Consider the following 19,739-nt stretch of genomic DNA (forward strand, 5'->3'; position numbering starts at 1 on the left):
CCTGACACTCCTCCAACACGCCCTGCCCCCCCACATTCACATGCTGCCCCCCCAGCTCCACATGGCAATGGGAGAGAAGCCCCCTGCCTGCAGCCGTCGCGCCACCCACAGCCCTGCTGCCCACGCAGACACGGAGCGCGGAAACACGCCTACACACAGCAATGCGCAGACAGGCACCAGCACGCATCCACGCGGCGACATGTCGCACCCTCGGCCTGGTGCCGCCAGCAGCGATGGGTGCCCTGGCAGTGCCCAGCCCTGCGCTCAGCCTTGTTGTGAGAAGCCAGGGGGGCTGCGCTGCCCGGCGGGGCCCCAGGCCTGGCTGTGCGCCCGTGAGGGGGAGGCTGTTTGTCACGGGCTGAATCATTTCCCCACGTCGTGGCAGGCGGCTCCATTCCCACGTGCGGGAAGGCTCCCAGGAGCTGGCTCCCACCCCAGTACCTGTCACTGGGGGAGCTCCAGTGCCACAGGCCTGCTCTGCTTGCTGGGGGGGTGAGGGGCTGGCACAGGGCCTGGGCACGAGGGGCTGAGGCCAACCCCAGCTGTGACCCCAGCGACACTGTCTCTCCTCCCTGCCCAGGCCCTGACCCACATCCCCTGCAGTCGCCCGTGAGCCCATGGGGTGGGCAGAGCACTAGGGCCTGTGTGGGGCTGGGATACCCCTGCTCCCCAGGGCTGGGGGCTGCTGGGGGGCCTGGGCAGCTGCTCCAGGCCTGATTAAATATTAAGCACGGCTTCCTGTGACAGAGCATTGCAAGCGTGGAGGAGAGACAGCGTTCAATAAATCATGGCCGGGCGGGCGGGCTGGGGGGGCCGCGGGGGGCTGTGCACGACCAGCCCAGCGTGCGGGGGAGAACGGGTGAATAATTCATTAAATAAATAAACATGGAGCGGGCAGCGGGGGGGCCAAGGGCTGCACAAATGCAGGGCATGAAATATTCACCAGCCACGCCCTGCACGCCACAACATGCGGCTGTGGCCCACCAGGCAGAGCCAGGCCCACGTGTCTGGTGGGACATGGGAAACACGTGGCACGCCGCACAGACCGGGCCTAGGCCATACATGGACGCCAGAGGCTGCGGGAGCGACAGGTGTGCTGACGTGCTTGGACACACTACAGGACATGCATGTGAGCAGGACACATGCGATCCTCTGCATGTAGCCTAAGTGCTGTCACACAAGCTTCATGGGAACACATGTGTGCACGCCTGCAAAGGATTGCTGATGCCAGGCCCCCCAACCCTGCAGCAGAACACACGTGCACAAGGGCTGTCATGCTGCTCCTAGTGGGTGTGGGGAGCCCCACAGACCGTGCCCCGCATGGAGCCCCCATGTGCCAACACCGGTCCTCACCTGTCGTGCAGGATGCAGCAGCCTTCCCCACCAGGCCTGGGCGCGGCAGCAGTCCTGGCCCCTGAATGCAGCTCCAGGCTCAGCCTCCTCTGCTCCCACTTCCCGTTTCCACTTTTATCCATGTGTCTGTCTTTAAATTTGAATGAAGGCCTCACGGATGGTCGCGCCGTGTCAGCATGTCTGCCAGCTCCCGGCTCAGCCGGCTCCAGCGGGGCCTGGGTGCCTGGCCCTCCGCCCACCCCTGCCGGAGGGGAAGGGATCCCGGCCCTGGGGCTCCCTGGCCTTGCACAGGAGCCCAGGATGGGGCTGGGCTGGGGGGCACCTTTCAGCCTCGCCTCTGCAACACCCTCAGTGCCCCCCAGCACCCGCCCTGGCTGGGGATGGGACCCAGGAGTCCTGGCTTCAGCACCCAGGGGCTGGAGCAGCCTTGGGCATCTCCCCTGCTTGGCCGGGGAGGATCTGACGTCCCCAGCTTTGAGTCTGGTCAGAGCAGGGAAGAGCCGGGCTCGCTCACAGGTACTGCCTGCCTCAGGGCACCAGGTCAGGCAGGCACCAGAGGGATCCAGTCCACCTGCCCAGGGCCAAATGCACTCCAGGGGCTGCCTGGGACCTGCCTGGCCAGCGCTGGTGGGAGCTGATGCACCAACCAGGCCAGGCCATGGCCCCAGAGCTGGCGCTGTGGCCCAGGGGCAGCCTCACTCCCCTTGCTGGCTGCAGCAGGAGCTGCCTTCACCTGGCGGCGGGGAAGCTTTTGCAGCCGTATTTAGAGAGAATGCAAATCAGGAAGCATCTGAGCTCCCTGCGCACGTCAGACCCATCCAGAACGCTCCATTAGCCCCGCACCCGGGCGCCACAGGCAGACAGGCTCAGCCATCTCTGCACCCGGCGACTCCCCAGCACCTGATGCAGCCATGCGAGATGCGGGGGGGAGCATGCAGCACTGGGGGGTGGGGGCACCGAGCCCTGGGCAAAAGCGGGGTCTGGGGCATGCGCTGGGTTCAGTGTTTACCTGGTGACAAGCAGCAATGAAGTGTGATACTCTGGGGGGATGAGTGGAGCTGGAAGCTCCCCCCGCCAAGCTGTCTGCAGGCTCAGGGCAAGGAGTCCTCACAGTCGCAGACAGCTGGGGCGTGGGGAGGGGCTGGGAGACGGACCCCGAGGGGGTCGAGTCTGAGAGGGCCCAGGTCACTGGCACTCGGGGGAGGTCAGAAGCGCAGGGAGAGGCAGGCCTGGTGCCCAGACCCTCCATGCGCAGCTGGGGCCTTGGTGCTCCGTGGCACTGGAGTGAGCGGGGTAGGGGCAGGGCATGCCCAGGGGCGCAAGGCCATGCCAAGAGCAGGAACTCAGGGCTGCAGCACAGGGCCCTCACTCGATGTGGGGAGAGGGCTCAGGGGCTGTGCCTGGCGAGTGCAGGGGCTGCAGGGGAGGTCTGCGCAGCGAGAGAACATGGGCCTGATGCATTAGGCTGATTCAACCTCATGGCCAGGGAGCTTGACCGCACTGCGCCCCAGAGGAGGGGTATGAAGGACGCAAGAGCTATCAGTGCGTGGGCGCCTCTGCCCGAGTGGCCACGGCCCAGCGCAGCCTGTCAGAGGGGATCAGCCTCCCCATGAGCACACAGGAGCAAATCAGGTTCATGCGACTGGCTGTGAAACTGCCAGAGCCCAGAGCCATGGGGGGGATTTCACACTGTGCTGCGGGGGCCCACGAAGCCCATGTCCAGGCCAAGGGCACGCTGGAGCCACCATGTCAAGCCATGACCCTTCATGGGTAGGTGCCCTGCTGCGAGCAAACATGCTGCACAGGGCCGATCACACAGGAGGTCCCCTGGCAGCGCTGAACTGGCCCCGGCTGTACCCCACAGAGGGGGGCCATGGCCCCTTCCAGTGGGGGGGGGGGGCACATGGTGGCAGGGAGAAGGGCCGCGTGATGGATGAGGCACGGCGCGGGGCCTTGTCAGTATGGATAATCACCACGCACGGCACCGGCTGCGGCCTGCGCCTGAGATGCGAGCAGCTGCCGCCGCTAATTTGATTTCTGACAAGAGCCCTAAATTACAGGCCAGGGATGGGCACGCGCAGGAGATGTTGCAGGGCATGGGAGGCAGGAGAGCATGGGGCACAGCACGGGGCAGCACAGACACCCACGCATGGCACAGACACCCTGCTGCAGGGCAGTTGCTGTCCCCACCCCTGCTGCAGGGCAGTTGCAGGAAGTGGCCCTGCCAGACCCTTGGCAGCAAGCACGAGGGGTCTGGGCAAGACATGGCACTGCGGGGGAGCGCAGCAGAGGGAATGAGGGTGCGGGGAGGGGGGTACAGATGAGCAGACAGACGGGCGCCGGAGCTCTGGGAGTCGTGGGCTAGAAGTGCCACTCTCTCAGGGTATCACCCGTGACCGGCTGTGTGTGCAGGGCCAGCGGCCCGCTCCCGGCCCCTTAGTGCATGCACTGCTGCAGCATCCTGCTGACAGGACCCTCCCTGCCTGGACAGACCCCTCGCCCTGCAGCCCCCGACTACGTGTAGAGCAGGGGGAGGGCACCACCACCATGTCCTATTCACGACCAAGGGTCAAAGACGGCAGGACCAAGGTCCAGGAGATGCGACTGCAGCCAGCGACTCCCTGCATCTGGGCTGCTGCCCTGGGAGCGCAGTCCTCAGCTGCCCCCTGCTCCCACGTGCCCACGGGCAGAGATGCAGGGATCAGGGAAGAGCAAGGGCCCAGGCCTGGAGGCTGCAGCAGCAGCCGGCACGGAGGCGGCGGTGATGGGGCGGTGATGGATGACCAAGCACTGGGGCCGGCAGTGCGCACAGCTAGGCTGAGAGCAGCCATGAACGCGGCGTGGTGCACCACCAGCTGTAGGCTCCAGCCGTGACTGACTGTTTCTTTGCAGGGCAGGACCGGCCTGGGGCCTCTCTCCGCACGGCAGGACCAGGGCATTGGTGGGCAGGTCTGGCCCTGCGGCCTCCTGCCAACCAGACCGACACAGGAGAGGGTGAGGAGGCAGATGGCAGGACATGCCCCAAGCCACAGGTAGGGTCAAGGGCAGCATGAGGGGAACCCAGGAGTCCGGGCTCCCACTGTCCCCTGCTCCCTGATCGGGGGCTGAGGGTCTCTGCTTGGGGGCATAAGAGGGGCTTTGCCTGCTCTGACTGAGATGTGGTGGCACATGGCAGGGGCCACCCTCAGGGCTGTGACTGCACTGGGAGCGAGCATGGGGCTGGCTCGGTGGGGGAGGTACGGTGCCAGGCACTGGCGGGCATGGCTGTGAGTTGCTTCCAAGGAAATGCCAGGCGAGGTGTGAAGAGAGATGGAGCTGCCGCCCGTCCGGCCCTGGCGCAACTGCAGGGACTCAGCAGGGATCAGCCAGACGGATGGCTGGGATCGGGGGTGGGAGTGAGGGCAGAGCTGCCTGGCCCCGGTGTCCACCTGCCCTGCAGGGAGGTGGGGGTCCGGGTGCACAAGGTAAAGTGCAGGCAGGAGTGAAGGGCACCGGCAGAGTGGATGCAACTGCCTGAATAGCCGGGGTGGCTGAGCCTGGAGCCAAGGGCTGGGCAGAGGCAGGGGTGCCAGGGCACATGACCAGGTGCGCACAGAGAAGCAGAGCGAGGCACTGAACTTGGCCATGCGCCAGGCCCCAGAAGCTGAGGAACAGGGAGGTCAGCGCCCCTGGCCCTGGACCCTTGTCACCTGCCCCCACCCCCGAGCACAGCAGCAGCCCTGCACCAGCCCCAGCGGCACAGCTCCAAGCCGCCCATTACCGGTGTCTAAGTGACGCTAATCCAATTGGCGGGTGACAGGCGGCATCAATATCCCACTCCCATGCATAGATCATGCTGTAATTAGCAGCCGCGGGAGCCCGGACACAGCAGCTGGGGAGGAGGGAGAGCCTGGCCTGGGCTGCACCAGGGATGAGCACGGGGCATCACCCTGGAGAGGAGCCCCCAGGCCAGCCCACTGCCCAGGCCCTCATGCTCACATGGCCATGCCAGGAGCAAGAACCTGCAGGGAGCCCTGAGCTGGGGCAGCCAGACCCTGTCAGCCAGCGCAGGTGCCCCCTCCCCACTGTGCCCCCAGCTGCAGGGGGACGGCTGCAGCCACGGGTTGGGCTGGCAGGGGCTGGGCACAGGGCTGGCACTGAGATGGTCCTGTGCTGTGGTGATACAGCACCTTTCACCATCGTTGCTACATGATCACCACGCTAATCTGCACAAGCATGCGGAGGGTGGAAACTGAGGCAGGAAACGGAGGCAGCCAGGGGCATGTGCCCAGAGCCGAAGTGGAACCCAGGTCCCGGTTCCTGCAGGATTCCCAGGCTCAGGCCTGTGCTGGGCTGTGGCAGGCAAATCCCGCTGCACCCTCTGCCCTGCTGGGACCCCCAGCACAGCCTGTCCTGGCTGGGGCCAGGCCTGGGTTGTGGTGCAGGAAGGGCCTGTGCCCCCCCGCAGGAGACAACGAGCTCGTTGCTACTGGGTGCTCATGGGCGGCTCAGAAACACCGAATGGTGCGTGAGGAGATTCAGGGCCTGCAATATTTATCAGCCGTGCTGGGACCATGAGTGATGGCGTGGGGCAGGTTTAATAATGCGGTGCTCATAAACGGCTCCGGAGGGGGCCGGGCGCATGGGGGATGTGGCCATAGATCAGCGCTCGCCACGGCAGCTCAGCTGGGGCGCGGCTGTGATGGATGTCCCATCCGCCGCTGCAGAGCTGGGGAAGCCTGCAGGCCGCAAGGCAGCAGGATCGTGACCCTGCAGTGCTTGGATGCTGGGGGGGCTGTCACGTGCATGGGGGCCCCAAGGCCTGGAAGGTCCAGGCTCTACTGAGGTGGGAGCTGTGGCCCCCGCAGGCATGCAGCACATGAGGGCTGGGTCCCATGGGGATTTCAGCTCCCTGGGATTGGAGTGACAACTGGGAGGGTCCAGCCCTGTGCATGTGCACATGGGGGGACCAGCAACACACCACCACATGCATGCACACAAGAGCCTTGGCGCATGGAGCACATGCATGGAGCACACGCATGTCACATCCATCCCAAAGCCTTCCAAGCCTGGCATTGGCACCTGGCGCCCCCCTTTTCCATCACCAAGATGCACCTGGGGGGAGGGGGCACTGCCATGTGGCCCCAGGCCTGGCACATGGAGGGGCACACAGCCCTGTGGCCCCATGGGGCCGTTGCTCCGGCGTTGCTGTCACGGCCACCTCCCACTCACTCCTGTGCTAAATAATTCAGGGCATCGATCCGCTTCCTGCTGTGAGTGCTCCTGGCCACGGGCCGGCCAGGATGCAGCTCGCGCCACATCAGCCGGGCAGGGCGGAGGGTGGTGGGAACAGGGCAGGGGCAAACATTCCCCCACAAGGCTGGGACCCTTATGCACATGGGAACCCCATGCCCTGTAGCCCATGGCCACTTGGATGCACGTGCTCCCAGCCATGGGTGCATCAAGGGAGGCTCCAGCCTGCCAGGGATCTGCACTGGGGAAGAACCCAGAAGTCCTGGTCCCTGGCAACTCCCCAGGGAACCTGGGAACCCTTGCTGCAGCTAGCAGGGACGCTGCGCTTCTGCCCTGGGCACTGCCTCAACGGACACAGACCCACGCCAGCACCCAGAGCCCCACCTGGCCACTGATGCAGTGGTGAGCCTGGCACAGGAGGGGTTAACGCTAGGCACACAAGCCTCTCCCCCACTCTCTGGGGCTGCCTTGCTGAGCGCCAGGGCTGAGCACGGCTGTGCTCCACTGGTGCCAACTGGGCACGTGCCAGTAAAGACTCCTGGGACCGACCCGGCTCCATTTCAAACCAATTAGAGGCCTGAGGGCAGGAGGCTCTGGGCGAGGCGCACAGCTCAGGTGGCCAGCACCCGACCCACCACGGCTGCCTCCTGCCTGGCAAGCAGCTGTGGCAGGTCTGAAGCTCTGGGACATGGCTGATGCTGCAGGCCTTCGTGGCCTTGGATGCACCTCTGGGGCCATGGGCAGCTGGGAGGGAGGGTCTGCAGGGGGGCACAGGGGTCCAGAGCTCCCTGCAGCGCCCCAATCCCACGTGTCCTGCCTGCTGGCTCTAGGCCTCGCTGTGCTCTGGCTTTCCTTTTGCCCAGGAGCCATCTCCCCGTTAGGAGCCAATTAGTGGCGGTTCCTGGGGGTGCCAGAGAGGGCAGCTGGGAGACCCAGGTGGCAACAGTAACATGCAAATGCCCCCAGAGGGCCCAGCACAGCCGGGAGCCACCCCCAGCTCAGCTTGCACCTCTCCAGGGTGGGGACTGCGGGCCACTCCCTCACCACCTGGGCACCTGGGCAGTATCCTGGGTGCTTTGGGAGCTGCCAGCCACAGCGGAGTGGGCAATGACGTGGTCTGGCAGGTCCCCGGGGCCTGAGCCACCCCCAGCTCTCAGCCCTACACTGGGCCCTACTTGTGTTGGGACAGAGCAAGGGCCAGGGCACAAGTGGGGCCAGGCTGCCAGCTCACCCTCCCTGGGGGCTGGCCAGCTCTGGTGAAGGCTGGTCGACCCCCAGGCACTTGTTAGCCAATAGCTGGGCTTCCCCAGCTGCGCCCATCCCTGAGCCTTCCTGGCTGGGGACCCACCCTCTGCCTCAGGGCACCCAGCACCCGCCTCTGGCCAGGGCCTGCCACGTCCCACCCTCCAGCCAGGGGCTGCCAGAAGCTCAGGGCAGAACAGGCCAGAGCAGCTCAATGGCCTCGAGCCCCATTGTCCCCCTGCTCCATCCCTGCTCGCATCCACCTGAGCTATTGCTACTGCTTCTCCCTCCCCCCAGCTCTGTAGCCTGGAGACCTCCCCTTCCCCAGGGGCCTCAGCCCAGAGCTGGGACACATGTGTGCACCGGTGTCCCAGCCTATCATTAACCCCTTCCTGGCCGGAAGCTGAGCATGCATGGGAGTGTTGGGTAGAGGGAGAGCACTGGCACTGCCCCCATGGACCCTCCTGGGGTCTTTCCCAGCAGCAGGCTGGGGGGCAGAGAGCTGAACCATCCCCTACCCCTGGCTGCCTGCTCTCCCTCTCCACAGGAAATTGCCTCCAGCCTCCTGCTGCTGCCCCTGGGAGGGCTGTTTTTTGTGCTGCCCCTGGCTGCAGCCCATCTGCCAGGGTTCCCAACCCCGCTGGGGTCCAGGATCTGCCCCACAGTGCATCACAGGGGGGAACCCAGGGCTGAGCGCCTGCCCAGAGCTGTTCTCGGGGGTGGGGGGCACACCATTGCTCCCTGGGGTGCCAGGCACTCTCCCCCACCACCCCTGCCTTAGGGGCTGTGCCCCTGCCTTGCCCAGGGCTCTGCAGTTCTCAGCAAGCACTTGGCACAAGCAGCACAGATGAAGCCATGGACTGAATCAGGCTGAAGCCACGAAGGGCAGTGCTGAGTTGCACTGCAGGAGCATTGTGTGGTAGTGGTGGGGGGGAGACAGCTGGACACATGGGCAGAGGCAGACAGATGTGCAGGCAGGTGGATAGATGCATGGACTAGGCAGGCAAGCATTCAGACAAGCAGACAAGCAGACAGACACGGGAAAGCTGTGTACAGACAGATGCGCGTGGGCAGGGACAGACACAGACAGCAGGACAGTGGCAGGGAGCCATGCCCAGACAGGCACACGGACTGCATCACCCTGGCCCTGAGTGGTGCTGTGTTTGCTGGCACACCCATGCACATGCGTGCACTGTCCCATGGGCAGGGCATGTGCACATGCATGTGCAGCTGGTGCAGGCACAGACAGGCATGCATGTGCACGGCGCTCACTCCCCGCCCTGCCAGCTGTGTGCTGGCCTGGCCCCGCGCCAGGCAGAGATAACAGCCGTGCCCTCCACGCTGACCCTGTCAGCAGTAATTGGCCGGCACAGGCTGCTGAGAAGGCTCCCCCGGCACCGCCACAGGCGGGCATTCACGCCGGGGCTGGAGCACAGCCGGCAGTGGGGGCGGGGGCACCACCAGGAAGGGAGGGAAGGAGGCAGAAGCTGTCCCCGCCCCAGACCTGCACCCCCAGTGCCTGGGAGGGCAGCGGGGTGCAGGGGCTGAAGGAGCGGGCTCGGAGCCAGGCCTCCCTGGTTGCTGGGACCTCTGCCCAAGCGTGGAGCTGGGGCCACGGGGTCAGGGGCTGCAGCCCAGCCCGGGGGCTCTGTCCAGGGCCAAGACTGCTCCCAGTCTGCTGCTACAGCAATATCAACCTCGGCAGCTCTGGCCTGCATTAGCATGTGCACACGTGTGTCAGTGCATGTCCGTGCTGCATGCAGGCGCACATGCATGTCTCTGGCCCTCATTGCTATGGCAGGCGCAGCTTGGCGCGTGCGGCTGGGATAACGAGCTGGCGCGGCCAGCTTCTCCGAAGCCCCTGCTGAGCGCTCTGCACAGTGATGACCTTGACCACACTCCGCGGCAGGTGGCAGGCAGCAGCCGAAGCAGCCGCCCCTCTGAGCCGGCCACGGCACCGCATGGGGCTGGGGCAGCAGAGCTGTCCACAGGGAGCCCCTAGCCCTGCCCGGGGCAATGGGCTCAGGAGTCTGGCATGTACCCGGGGCAGGGGTCTGCCTGGCCCCAGACGGGTGCCAGTGCTGATGCAAAGCTCCACAGTGCCCTCCAGGGGTGCCCGGTGGCAGGGGTTAAGGACACAGCCAACAGGGCTGGTGCAGGGCACGGAGACACTGGGCACAGGGGGGACGGGAACTGCCAGGGCCCCGGGGCAGCTGGCTCATCAGAGGCTCAGCGCCGTGGGCAGGGCACCAAGCGGGCAGGCGCAGCAAGGCCCCAGGGTGTGAGGCACATGACCCCTGTGTGGGGCTGCCCTTGCCCCTGCCTCTCCCGGGTGCGGGACGCAAAAGCTCATCCGTTCCCCTTGGTGGGCGACGGAGCTGGAGGCCCCGTTTCCATAGTGACACGGAGCCATTTCCCCATCACGGTGCGGATGCGGATGCTCTCAGCGCAGCTCAGCCTCCCCCGCCCAGCACTAGCAGGGGGGGCAGGGCCTGCGAGCCTGGGGGGGAAGGGAGGAGGGGGGCGCTTCCTAGGCTGCTGTGGTCCCAGAGCCACCCCACCATGGGCAGAGCTCCTGTGTGCAGGGTGGGGTGCAGGGCTGTGCTGTGCCTGCTGCAGCCTCCGCTCCCCAGTGCTGAAGGGGCAGGGGTGAGGGACCTGGTCTGACTATCCTGCACCCATCCAGTAGCAGGGCCAGACAGTGCCGCCTCCAGCCACGCAGTACCAGCATGGGCCCCTGGCAAAGAGCTGTCCTGGCCCCACCACAAAGGAGCTTGGGGCCAAGGCAGAGCAGAGCACCTGCTGCAGCCAGGCCACACCTCAGGGAGTGAGGGTGGGCTGCTGCCAGGCCATGAGAGGACGGCAGGGTGGGACCCCAGGGTCTCTTGGCTGCTCATGGGCTGCAGCCCCTGCAGCCGGATCCATGTGAGCTGGTGTGAAAACCCCCGCGGTCCCTCCCCATGCAATTAGCTGTCCCGTGGCGCTAGCTCACAGAGCCAAGCAGCGGGCCAAGGCTGACGTCACTGCACTGGGGGAGGCAGGCTGAGCTCTTCTCCTTGCCCATGGGGAGGTCTTGGCATCAGGGGCTCGCCTGGCACGTGCCCCCTCACCAGGCCTCCCCCCGCCAGCCATAGCCCCTGCTGCTGGGGGAGAATTAGCAGCAGGTGCAAAGCGCTTCCTGTGGCCAAATTGCAGCCTCACATGAAAGCAAAGTGGTCCCGCACCCTCCACCCTCTGCCAGGCCCTGCCCCCTCCCGCCCCAAGAGCCAGCACAGGTGCAGCTGCAGGGGTGAAGCCAGAGCTGCCTGCAGCAAACCAGGAAGCCCAGCCAGGGGCTGCAGGGTGATGGGGCCAGGAAGGGCAGGGAAAGCTCCCCTGGGCCCCGGGGCATGCTCAGTCCTGCAGACACCCACCTGGTGCTGCCCCTGCCCTGTGCCTCCCACCGGGGGCAGACGTGGAGGTGAGACGCAGGCAGGACTCAGCCCAAGGAGAGCCCAGGCACACACGGCTCCCAAGCCACCTAGCACCTAGCAGGTGTGCGCATGCCCCAATCCTGTCTGTACACACAAGAGTGCTTACATCACGCAAACGTGCACACGCCTTGATATGTACAGACAGGAAACATGCATATGGATGCAGAGGTGCACACGTGCCCACACAGACACACACATCTACACATGCGGGTCCACAGCACACACCTGCACACACGTGTCCCTCCCACCACTGGAGTGCAAGGGGCTGCTGCTGCGATGCGGGCCCTGGCTGACTCAGCACCGCTGCAGCCAGCGCTTGGCAAGGCAGCAACGCCCTGGATAGGTCAGTATGGTGCAGCCGATGGAGGGGAAGGGAGGGGCAGGGGGCAGTGACAATGGAGCTTGGCCCCAGGCAGCCCCCTGCACAGCATGACCCCGAGGCACCCTGCAAACAGAGCATTGGGGGCAGGGTGGGCAGCTCCCAGCACCCCGATTGTGCAGTGGTCTGGCAGCGACCACCCCTGTGGCACTCGCACCCTGCCTGGGCTGTCTGCAGCCGCAAGCTGGACCACCTGCTCTGCTCCTCCATCCCCACACATGGGAACAGAGCCCACCACAGCCTTGCCACTCCCTGCCACTCAGCGAGGTCCTGCTGCTAATCCACACCCAGCTGTGCTGGGGCCTTTCTGCCTTGTCTCATGGCCCCAGCCCAGGAGCTCCATGCCCAGCCGCCCCAGAAGCATGTGGCACAGCTCAGCATGGAGCTGCCCCAGACACACGGTGTTGCATGGACCCTAGCAGGCAATGGGATCTGGCCCCCAGAGGCTGAGTGACCCCAGCATTTTGCCAAGGGCAGCCAGTGAGCCAGGATCAGACCCCCTGCTGCAACCCTCTAGACACCTCTCCATTCTAGACCCGAGAGAACCCAGGAGTCCTGGCCCCTGTGCCCTGCCGCCCAGCGGTGTTGACAGGCTCCAGCCCCCACCAGGACAAGGCCCTGGGCCCCGTCTGGCTAGCTCTGGGCACAGGGAGGCAGTGGGGACGTGCTCAGGAGAATGGAGCCGACTCCTTTAATAGATGCCAGCGTGGCCGCCACGGCCTGCGGGGCGCGGAGCCATCAATTCGATTCGGGGGATGGGGAATTTGATTTGGAACGACCGCGCCATCAATTAGCGTTTATTGATGCCATTGCTCATCGGCAGGCGGTGGGGCTGACGCCGGTGCTGCTGCAGAATACCAAGCACCCGAGCTCAAGGACACGGGCCACACGGGCTCCGTCTTGGGGCTCCGTACCCGTGGCTCGACTGCCCCAGGAGCCTGTGGGCACATCTGCTGCCCTCAGGGCACCAGGGCTGTGCCGCTAGGCACCTGGGGGCCACCGGTGCCCCCAGCAGCACCACAGCAAGGGCAGGGGATGCCGCCTTGTTGCTCATGCCAGGCCCCCTGAGGCACTGGATCATGGTGCTGGCCAGCCATGCCTAGAGCTCCCTGCGTGCAGCCCCCACCATGCCCCAACTGGGAAGGGGCATGGCTTGAAGCATACTGAGGGTGCAGGGAGAATCAGGACCATTGCTCCAAACCCCAAACCCCTTAGCCATGGGCATATGCCTGGGGGCTGATTTGGGCCAGGGGTCCAAGGCAGGCAGGGGCGGCCCAGCTGGAGGGATGAAGGTGCTGGGGGGGGGGGGAGCATGATGGCTTTTCCCAGCCTCGTGCTGAGCGGCTGCTCCAGAGCAGCCATAAAACCTGGCTGTCGTGACGGCGCCACTGCAGCAGGCAGCTGCGCAAGTGCCAGCATCGCTGGCGCGGGGGGTACCAGCCCTTGCTCATCTCCACCAGGTGCCCAGCACACTCAGGGGCCTGGGGCAGGGTCTGGACCCCACTCACCACCCAGCTCAGGGCAGCCAGGCAGGGCGAGGTAGCAACCTGGGGCCAGGGTCACACAGCGACGGTGCAGAGCGAAGTGCAATCCCTGGGCTCCTGGCTCCAGCTCAGGACCAGCCTGGCAGGGGCAGCCCAGGCCCCAGCCCTGCCCCTCCTGTGCCTGGTGCTGCCAGGGGCCAGGCCTGTATCCGCCTTCCCTGAGACCTGCCCACGTCCTGGGGGAGGGCAACTGCAGAGCAGGCAGGGGCCCAGGGGAGCTCAGGTCTCTGCTGCAGAGCCCAGTTCCCCCCAGGCCCCTGCAGACAAGGCAAAAGGAAGGGGCTGCTGCCTGCACAGGTGACGCTGTGGACATGGGGGGCGTCAAGGGACTGAGGGGCAGCACAGGATGCCAGAGCCAGGGAAGGGATGTGGGGCTCCCAGTGCAGGGAGCTAGGCAAGGCACTTACTTTGCTCCAGCAAGTGTGGACTGGTCAGGCTGGGGCTCAACCCCTTCCGTTTCAGCCTAGGCCCTTGGTGTGGGGCTAGGAGCTACATGGCCTTACTCTGGTGGGGGACAGAGCCAGGGGCTAGGCGCTGTGGCAGGGAAGCGAGCACCAGGACTGCTCCAGGGCAGTGCGCTGCTGACATTCCCGGGCCTGCTCAGGCTGACCTGCGTGGCGTCCTAGGGAGCATCGCCAGGGCCAGGGGCTCCGAGCAGCTGCTTCCGCCCACCAGAGATCCCCCAAGGCTCTCCCGGCCTGAGGGGAGGCAGAGAGCCAAGCACTACGGTGAAAGGCCCTGTCCCAGGGGTCGGGGAGCGCGGGAGGGCTCCCGCAGCCAGCAGCCCAGGCCCGGGCCCGGGCCCCAGGGGCAGCAGAGTAGGGCCAGGTGGGAACTGCCCCAGGTCCTGCAAATGCTTTATTGACATGGATCAGAAACCCCGCGCACGCGGCGGAGTGGGTCTTCGCGGAAGACACATGGGCGTCCTCGGCCGAGGACGAGATGCAGCTGGGCCCGTGCTGGGGGCAGCCCCCAGCCCTCCAGGAGGCTCGGGAGGGGGGGCCCTGCCCCGCAGGGCACTGCTGCTGGAGTCTCTAGGGCAGCTTGGGGAGCCCCTGCCATGAGGCGGTTCGGTCCAGTCTGGGCAGGGCTTCTGGAGGGCCTGAGGAGGGAGAGACGCTGTCAGAGCGTGGATGCGGCCCAGTCCACCCCCATGGCCTGGGGCTGCTCTGGGACAGCCTCAGCCCTGCTGCTGTCTCACACTTAGTCCTGAGCCCCAAGATCCCTGCTCCCAGCCCCTGCGGCACCAGGAACCCTCAGCCGGCTGGCCCCGAGCAGTGACTCCTGCCTGCTGCCCCAGCCCTTAGCTACCCTGGGGCACAGACTGCTCCCCTCACTGTCACACCCCAGCACTGGGCTCTCTTACATGCAGGCACCAGAGTCTCCCAGGCACTGGCGACTCCCCAGGGTGTTGTGAGGTGCAGGCCCCAGGGTCAGCCACAGCAGCCTGTGCATGACTGGCAGAGCAAAGCAGCTGATCTGGGGGGGAGCGTCTTGCGGGGTCTCAGAGGAACTCTCCCTCTGCTGACAGCCGCGGACTCAAATCCACAGGAGGGAAAGGAAGACAAGGCTGAGGCAGGGGCCCTGGCCCCGGAGCCGGGAGGGGTCTGCGCGGCTGGGAGCGGGAAGGCCGGGGGCTGCAAGGAACAAGGACAGCAAAGGTCACCAAGCTGCCCCATCACCCCAGACCCCCCTCCTCCACCAGCCTCCAGCCCCCTCCCTGAACCAGACTTACCCCCTGGCTCCCCTCGCCCCCGCGGCTGTGATCTGGGAACTTCTGTCACGGGCTTTGTGGCTGGAAGAAACCGAGCCCCAAACCCATCAGCAGCCTGTACAGCCCCTGTGCCTCAAGACACGCTGGGCATCACTGCAGCCCCCACCCTGGGAGCCCAATGCCAGAGACGCCCCCGCCTCAGGCTGAGGGACTCACTTGTCACTTTGCAGCACACGAAGACCCGCAGCCGCAGGCACCGCCCGGCACTGTCCGGAGAGGGGATGGCTGGAGGTAGACATGGGGTGTCAGGACATCCCAGCACCCCCAGCTGCAAGGAGCCCCGGGCAGTCTGGGCTCTCAGCCACCTGCCCCAGGGCTCCTGGCTGGCAGCTTGGCCATGGGGGGTGTCAGCAGGAAGTGCCCACTCCCCTCTGAGCATCAGGCAATAGATCACCCCATCATGCCTTGCCCCCTGGGGACCTCCCCTTGCCAGGGCCCATCAGTGAGATCCTCCCGGCAGCCCCTAGCAGGGGCAGCAGGAGCTGGTGGAGCAGGAGCTGGGGTCGGTCCAACTTGGTGGGGGCGTTCCTGCCACCCCAGTGCTGTGGGGCAGGAGCAGGGCACTCACAGATGTAGTAGTAGGTCTCCCCTGGCTGGAATTCGAAGCCCAGCGAGAAGGGCGTGAAGCGCTGGATCTTCTCAGAGAAGCGCACGGGCCCGAAGGGGGCGTGGGGCCGGGCGCACTCCCAGCGCTTGAAGGCGCCGGGTGTCTCGTGGCAGCCCCGGTAGCCCTCTAGGTCCACCATGAAGAGAGTGAAGGTCTCGGGCTGGCCCACAGGCAGTGGCTGCTCGTAGTGGGGGCAGTAGATGTCCAGGTAGTCATTGATGGCAACCTGGACGGTGTAGTCGCCCCGCAGGAACCTGTGTGGGGCAGGGGTCAGTGGAGGCAGAGCGCCCCCCCCCACAAACCCTGTGGCCTTAGCACCCGCTGGACTTTTCCCCAGGTGATGAAGCCATCCCAGGCAGCCAGCACCAGGGCAGAGTCCTCTGCATGCCTGGGCTCAGAGCCAGAGCCCCATGGGTGGGCACAGCAGAGGGCAGAGGCTTGAGCCCCACACACGGACAGCCGCATGGCCCCCACCCCAGCCACCAGCTCTGTTGCCCCCCCCATGCCCCCTGCAGCCCCAGGCCTCAACTGGAGGCTGCCTGCCTGAGGACAGGGGGACAGCATGGGATGTGGCTTGTGCCACCCGCAAGAAGGGGCACCAGCCCCCAGGGAGTGGAGTGCAGGCCCCCCCCCCCCCCCGCCACAGGCCTGGAGGGCAGTGGAAATGGGATCCCTAACCCTCCACATGCTCCAGGGTGGAGGTGTCGTAGGTCCCAGGCCTTCCTGCTGTCAACTGTAGCCCCAAGCGCCTGAAGAGGAGCAACCCCCTTGGAGCTCGGCCCCCGCCTTTGTTGAAACAGCTACTGGGCACCCGGCCTCTCCAAACAAACAGGCATCAGCTCCGATTAGCCTCAGCCCAGTGGAAATGAATGCATCTGCAGGCAGGCAGGCAGGGCCGGCTACACAGCACGTAGGGCCCCAGCTGCGGCCCCTTTGCCCCTCCCCGTGCCCGGCAGCTGGGATGCCCCAGCAGGGGGGCAGGGGCAACACTGTCCCCCGGCAACAAGCTTCACTCCCCCCCACATGCAAAACTCCCCCCCCAAAAAAAACAACAAAAAAAACACTAGGCCAAAGGGACATGCACATGCACAAGCATATGCAGAGCACAGCCAGGCCCAGGGGCAGAGCCGACACACGTGTGCACGCAGACAGCTCACATGGGACTCACCCGCAAACACGCTGCGAACACTGTGAACAGCCACGGGATGTTGCTCAAACACAACATGCTCCTAAGTCCCACTGGTCCCCCCCTGTGCTCCTAGGTCCTGTAGTCCTGGGAACCCCAGCCAGGCCCCATGTCAGCCCCATGCATTCCTATGGCAGGGTAACCTGCAGTTTGGGGCCAGCACCTGTTTAATGTTGGTGGCCAGGAACCAGCCTGGGGCAATGGGGAGATGGGGCTCCCTTCCCCTGGCTCCCAAATGGTGGGGCTGGGCTGAGCCACTGGCCAGCACTACTAAACCTTGCCTGCCCCACTGACCAGGAGCAATGAGGGAGCTCAGCTAGGAGACCCCTCTGCCAGGTGAGGGGGGGGAGAGGAACAAGGGGGCAGAGCCACCACATGGCCCAGGGATGGGCTCAGTGCAGGGAGCCCTTAACTTACCCTATGTGGGGTCAGGGACCAGGAGAAGGAAGGAGCTCACTGGCCCCTAGCACCGATAGCCCACAGTAGACCCCCACAGACTGCCAGGCCTGGCCTCCTGCTTCCCCTGTGCCACACACCCAGTCTCTGCTCCTGGCCCAGGAGCACAGGGTGGGCAGAGCCCAGTGCATCCAGGCTTGCCTGGGTAAGTGGTGGTGCCAGAGCCCCACGGATCAGGGGTCAGAGCTGCGGGGAGGGGACAAGCTCAGAGCTCCTGCCAGGGAGCATGGGACTGCACTGGGCAACGGTTCTCAGCTGGGAACGGGTGCCCTGGCAGCACCACCCCCCAACCTGCCCCACACGCCCAGTGTCACGGGATGCTTCTCGCCCTCCCTGGGATCAGGCCAGGGGGTGCAAGGAGCAGCTTACAAGGAGGCTGCTGGGCTGGGGGGCGGCACTGGGCCCCACCCCACTTCCTGGTGTGTGAAGAGCCTGTGTTTACACTAGACACAGATTCCTGGCAGCTGTTGCAGGGGACGGCACATTAATCACCCGCACGGCCGTGCTGTCAGCGCTGCAGACAAGAGTCCCCCCACCCCAGGGTGCCTCGAGGACAGACCAAGGCCTCCCTGCCAGCCCAGCCCAGCCCTGCCCTGCCAGGTCAGTCAGGGGCTTGGGGGGGGCAGGGGTTCCCCACTGACACACTCCTACCCAGCCACGCACACCCCTTCCCCGCCTCAGAGCCCTGCCCCATGAGAAAAGCCAGGCCTTTGAAGAAGGTGGTGGTGGTGGAGCCAGGGTGGAGGGTGTGCGGGGGGGAGGCAGGCAGGCCCCACCCCAAGCACAGGCATGAGAGACGCTGCGAGCACACACACTGTGCCCAGGCTCAGGCCCTCGTGCCAGCCCCTGCTCCCCAGGGCAGCACCACCTGGCACAGCCTTAAGCACGGCCAGGCCCAAGTGCTTGGGGACCCAGACCCAGAGCACCCGGCCCTGCCCTGGGGCGCTGGGTGGAGTCAGCTCAGCCAGGGAGGAGCAGGGCGGCTGCAGGGCTGGGTCCCGGCTGAGTAGAGCAGGACCCTCCCTCCCCAGGCCCCAATGCCAGGAGTCTCCAGCCTGTACCCCTCGGGCTCCAGAACAGCTTCAGCCCGGAGCTGCCCAGGGGGCTTGGCATGCCCAGGACCAGCACCGCATCAGTCCCCCCTTCCCGAGATAATGACAATAATCATTATTTTTAAATTGCCATTTTTGGGCCTCTTTTCTGTCTGAGCCCCAGGCGGCCACCTGGTTTGCCCATGGCTGTGCCTGGCCCTGCTGCTTGGGGGGGCTCGGCGTGGCCAGGATCGGCCAGCCGGCCAGCCCCACCCCGGGTCGCAGCAGCACCCCGCAGCCAGGGAGCGCGGGGGCAGCGGCTGCCCAGGCCCGGCAAGGCCTCGCCGGTGGGGAGCGAGGGGCCCAGGACGCTCGGTCCTGCCCCAGCCCGGCGGGACGTCCGGCGCTGCGCTCTCGTCCCTGCACGCCAGCTCCCCGCTCCCCGGCCCCGCGGGCTGCTGCCCCGGGGGAGCGGCGGGCGCGGGCAGGTGTGCGGGGCCGGGGGCGGCGGGCAGACAAAGGCGGCGCGCAGCGGGGCGGGCGAGCGGGGGGCGCGGGCTGCCTCCGCCCCCTCCGGCTGCCGGGGCCGGGGCCGTACCTGGGGTTGGTGCCGTTCCAGTAGACGCCGTGGCGGGGGCCCCGCGCCGGCCCGCACAGCAGGGACCCCCAGAGCAGCAGCCCCAGCAGCGGCGCCGGGCGCATCGCTCCGGCGGGTCCGGGCGGCGGGCGCGGGGGGCCCCGACAGCGGCCCGGGGGGGCGGGGGTGGCCCCGCCCCGGCTGCAACTTGGGGCCAATCGGAGCGCGCGGCCCCGGGAAACTTCCCAAACTTCCAGCTTAACCCTTGGCGGGCCGGCGCCCCCCCCCCCCGCACGTGCAGCCCGCGGGGCCGCGGCTACCGCCCCCCATCGCCGCCGGGCCCGTCCGTCCAGCCCAGCGGCCCCGACGCCGCCCCGCAGCCGGGCCAGCTGGTGCCCGGTCTCGCCGCCCGGGCCGTGCGGGGGTGGTGGGCCGCAGGCCCCGGGCCCGCCTGCCCGAACTGCGGGCTTCAGTGTCGCGGGGCAGCTGCGGGCCGGGCCCGTGTAGCTGCCCCCACCCGCGGCTCCGGGCCCGGCTTCCCCCGCAGGTGCTGCCCCGGCCCCGCTCGGACTCGGTGGCCAGCCCCGGGGGAGGGAAGCAGCTCCGCGGGGCCGCACAAGGGCCGCGTTGTTCCAGCGCCCGGCGCGGGGCACACATCTGGGCGCCCCCGGTGTCCGGTGCGGAGCCCGCGGGGGCAAACCCGGCCGGGCCCCACCGGGCGGGGGGGACCAGGAGGAGACGAAGGGGCACCGCCCCCCTCCGGCAGCCCCCGCACCACGTCCCCGGGGCCGGGGCGCCACCTGGTGGCCGCCGGCGCAGTTGCAACGCCCGGTGCAGCGAGCCGAGCAGCTCGCTCCGTGCCCCGGGCCCCGGGGCAGGGGCCGC

General features: G+C 66.8%; 1 protein-coding gene across 2 annotated transcripts; it reads right to left on the reverse strand.

Moving 5' to 3' along the window:
- Window positions 1-14,063: 14,063 nt before the first annotated feature.
- Window positions 14,064-19,736, reverse strand: EFNA4 (ephrin A4). Of its 2 annotated transcripts, XM_090055948.1 has the most exons (6): window positions 18,876-19,662; window positions 15,566-15,858; window positions 15,154-15,222; window positions 14,959-15,018; window positions 14,590-14,860; window positions 14,064-14,325 (listed from the first exon to the last, which is right to left on the reverse strand). In XM_090055948.1, the coding sequence occupies exons 1-5, from the start codon at window positions 18,977-18,979 to the stop codon at window positions 14,763-14,765; spliced, it is 624 nt and encodes a 207-aa protein (XP_089912074.1). In that variant the 5' UTR covers window positions 18,980-19,662; the 3' UTR covers window positions 14,064-14,325; window positions 14,590-14,762. The 2 variants fall into 2 exon arrangements, with proteins under 2 accessions (XP_089912074.1, XP_089912075.1); XM_090055949.1 differs by lacking the exon at window positions 14,590-14,860 and having other exon boundaries at window positions 18,876-19,736.
- Window positions 19,737-19,739: the final 3 nt, after the last annotated feature.

Source organism: Crocodylus siamensis, chromosome 6 (genome assembly GCF_052110815.1).
Source record: "Crocodylus siamensis isolate JL-2025a chromosome 6, ASM5211081v1, whole genome shotgun sequence".
NCBI classification, from domain to species: Eukaryota; Metazoa; Chordata; order Crocodylia; family Crocodylidae; genus Crocodylus; species Crocodylus siamensis.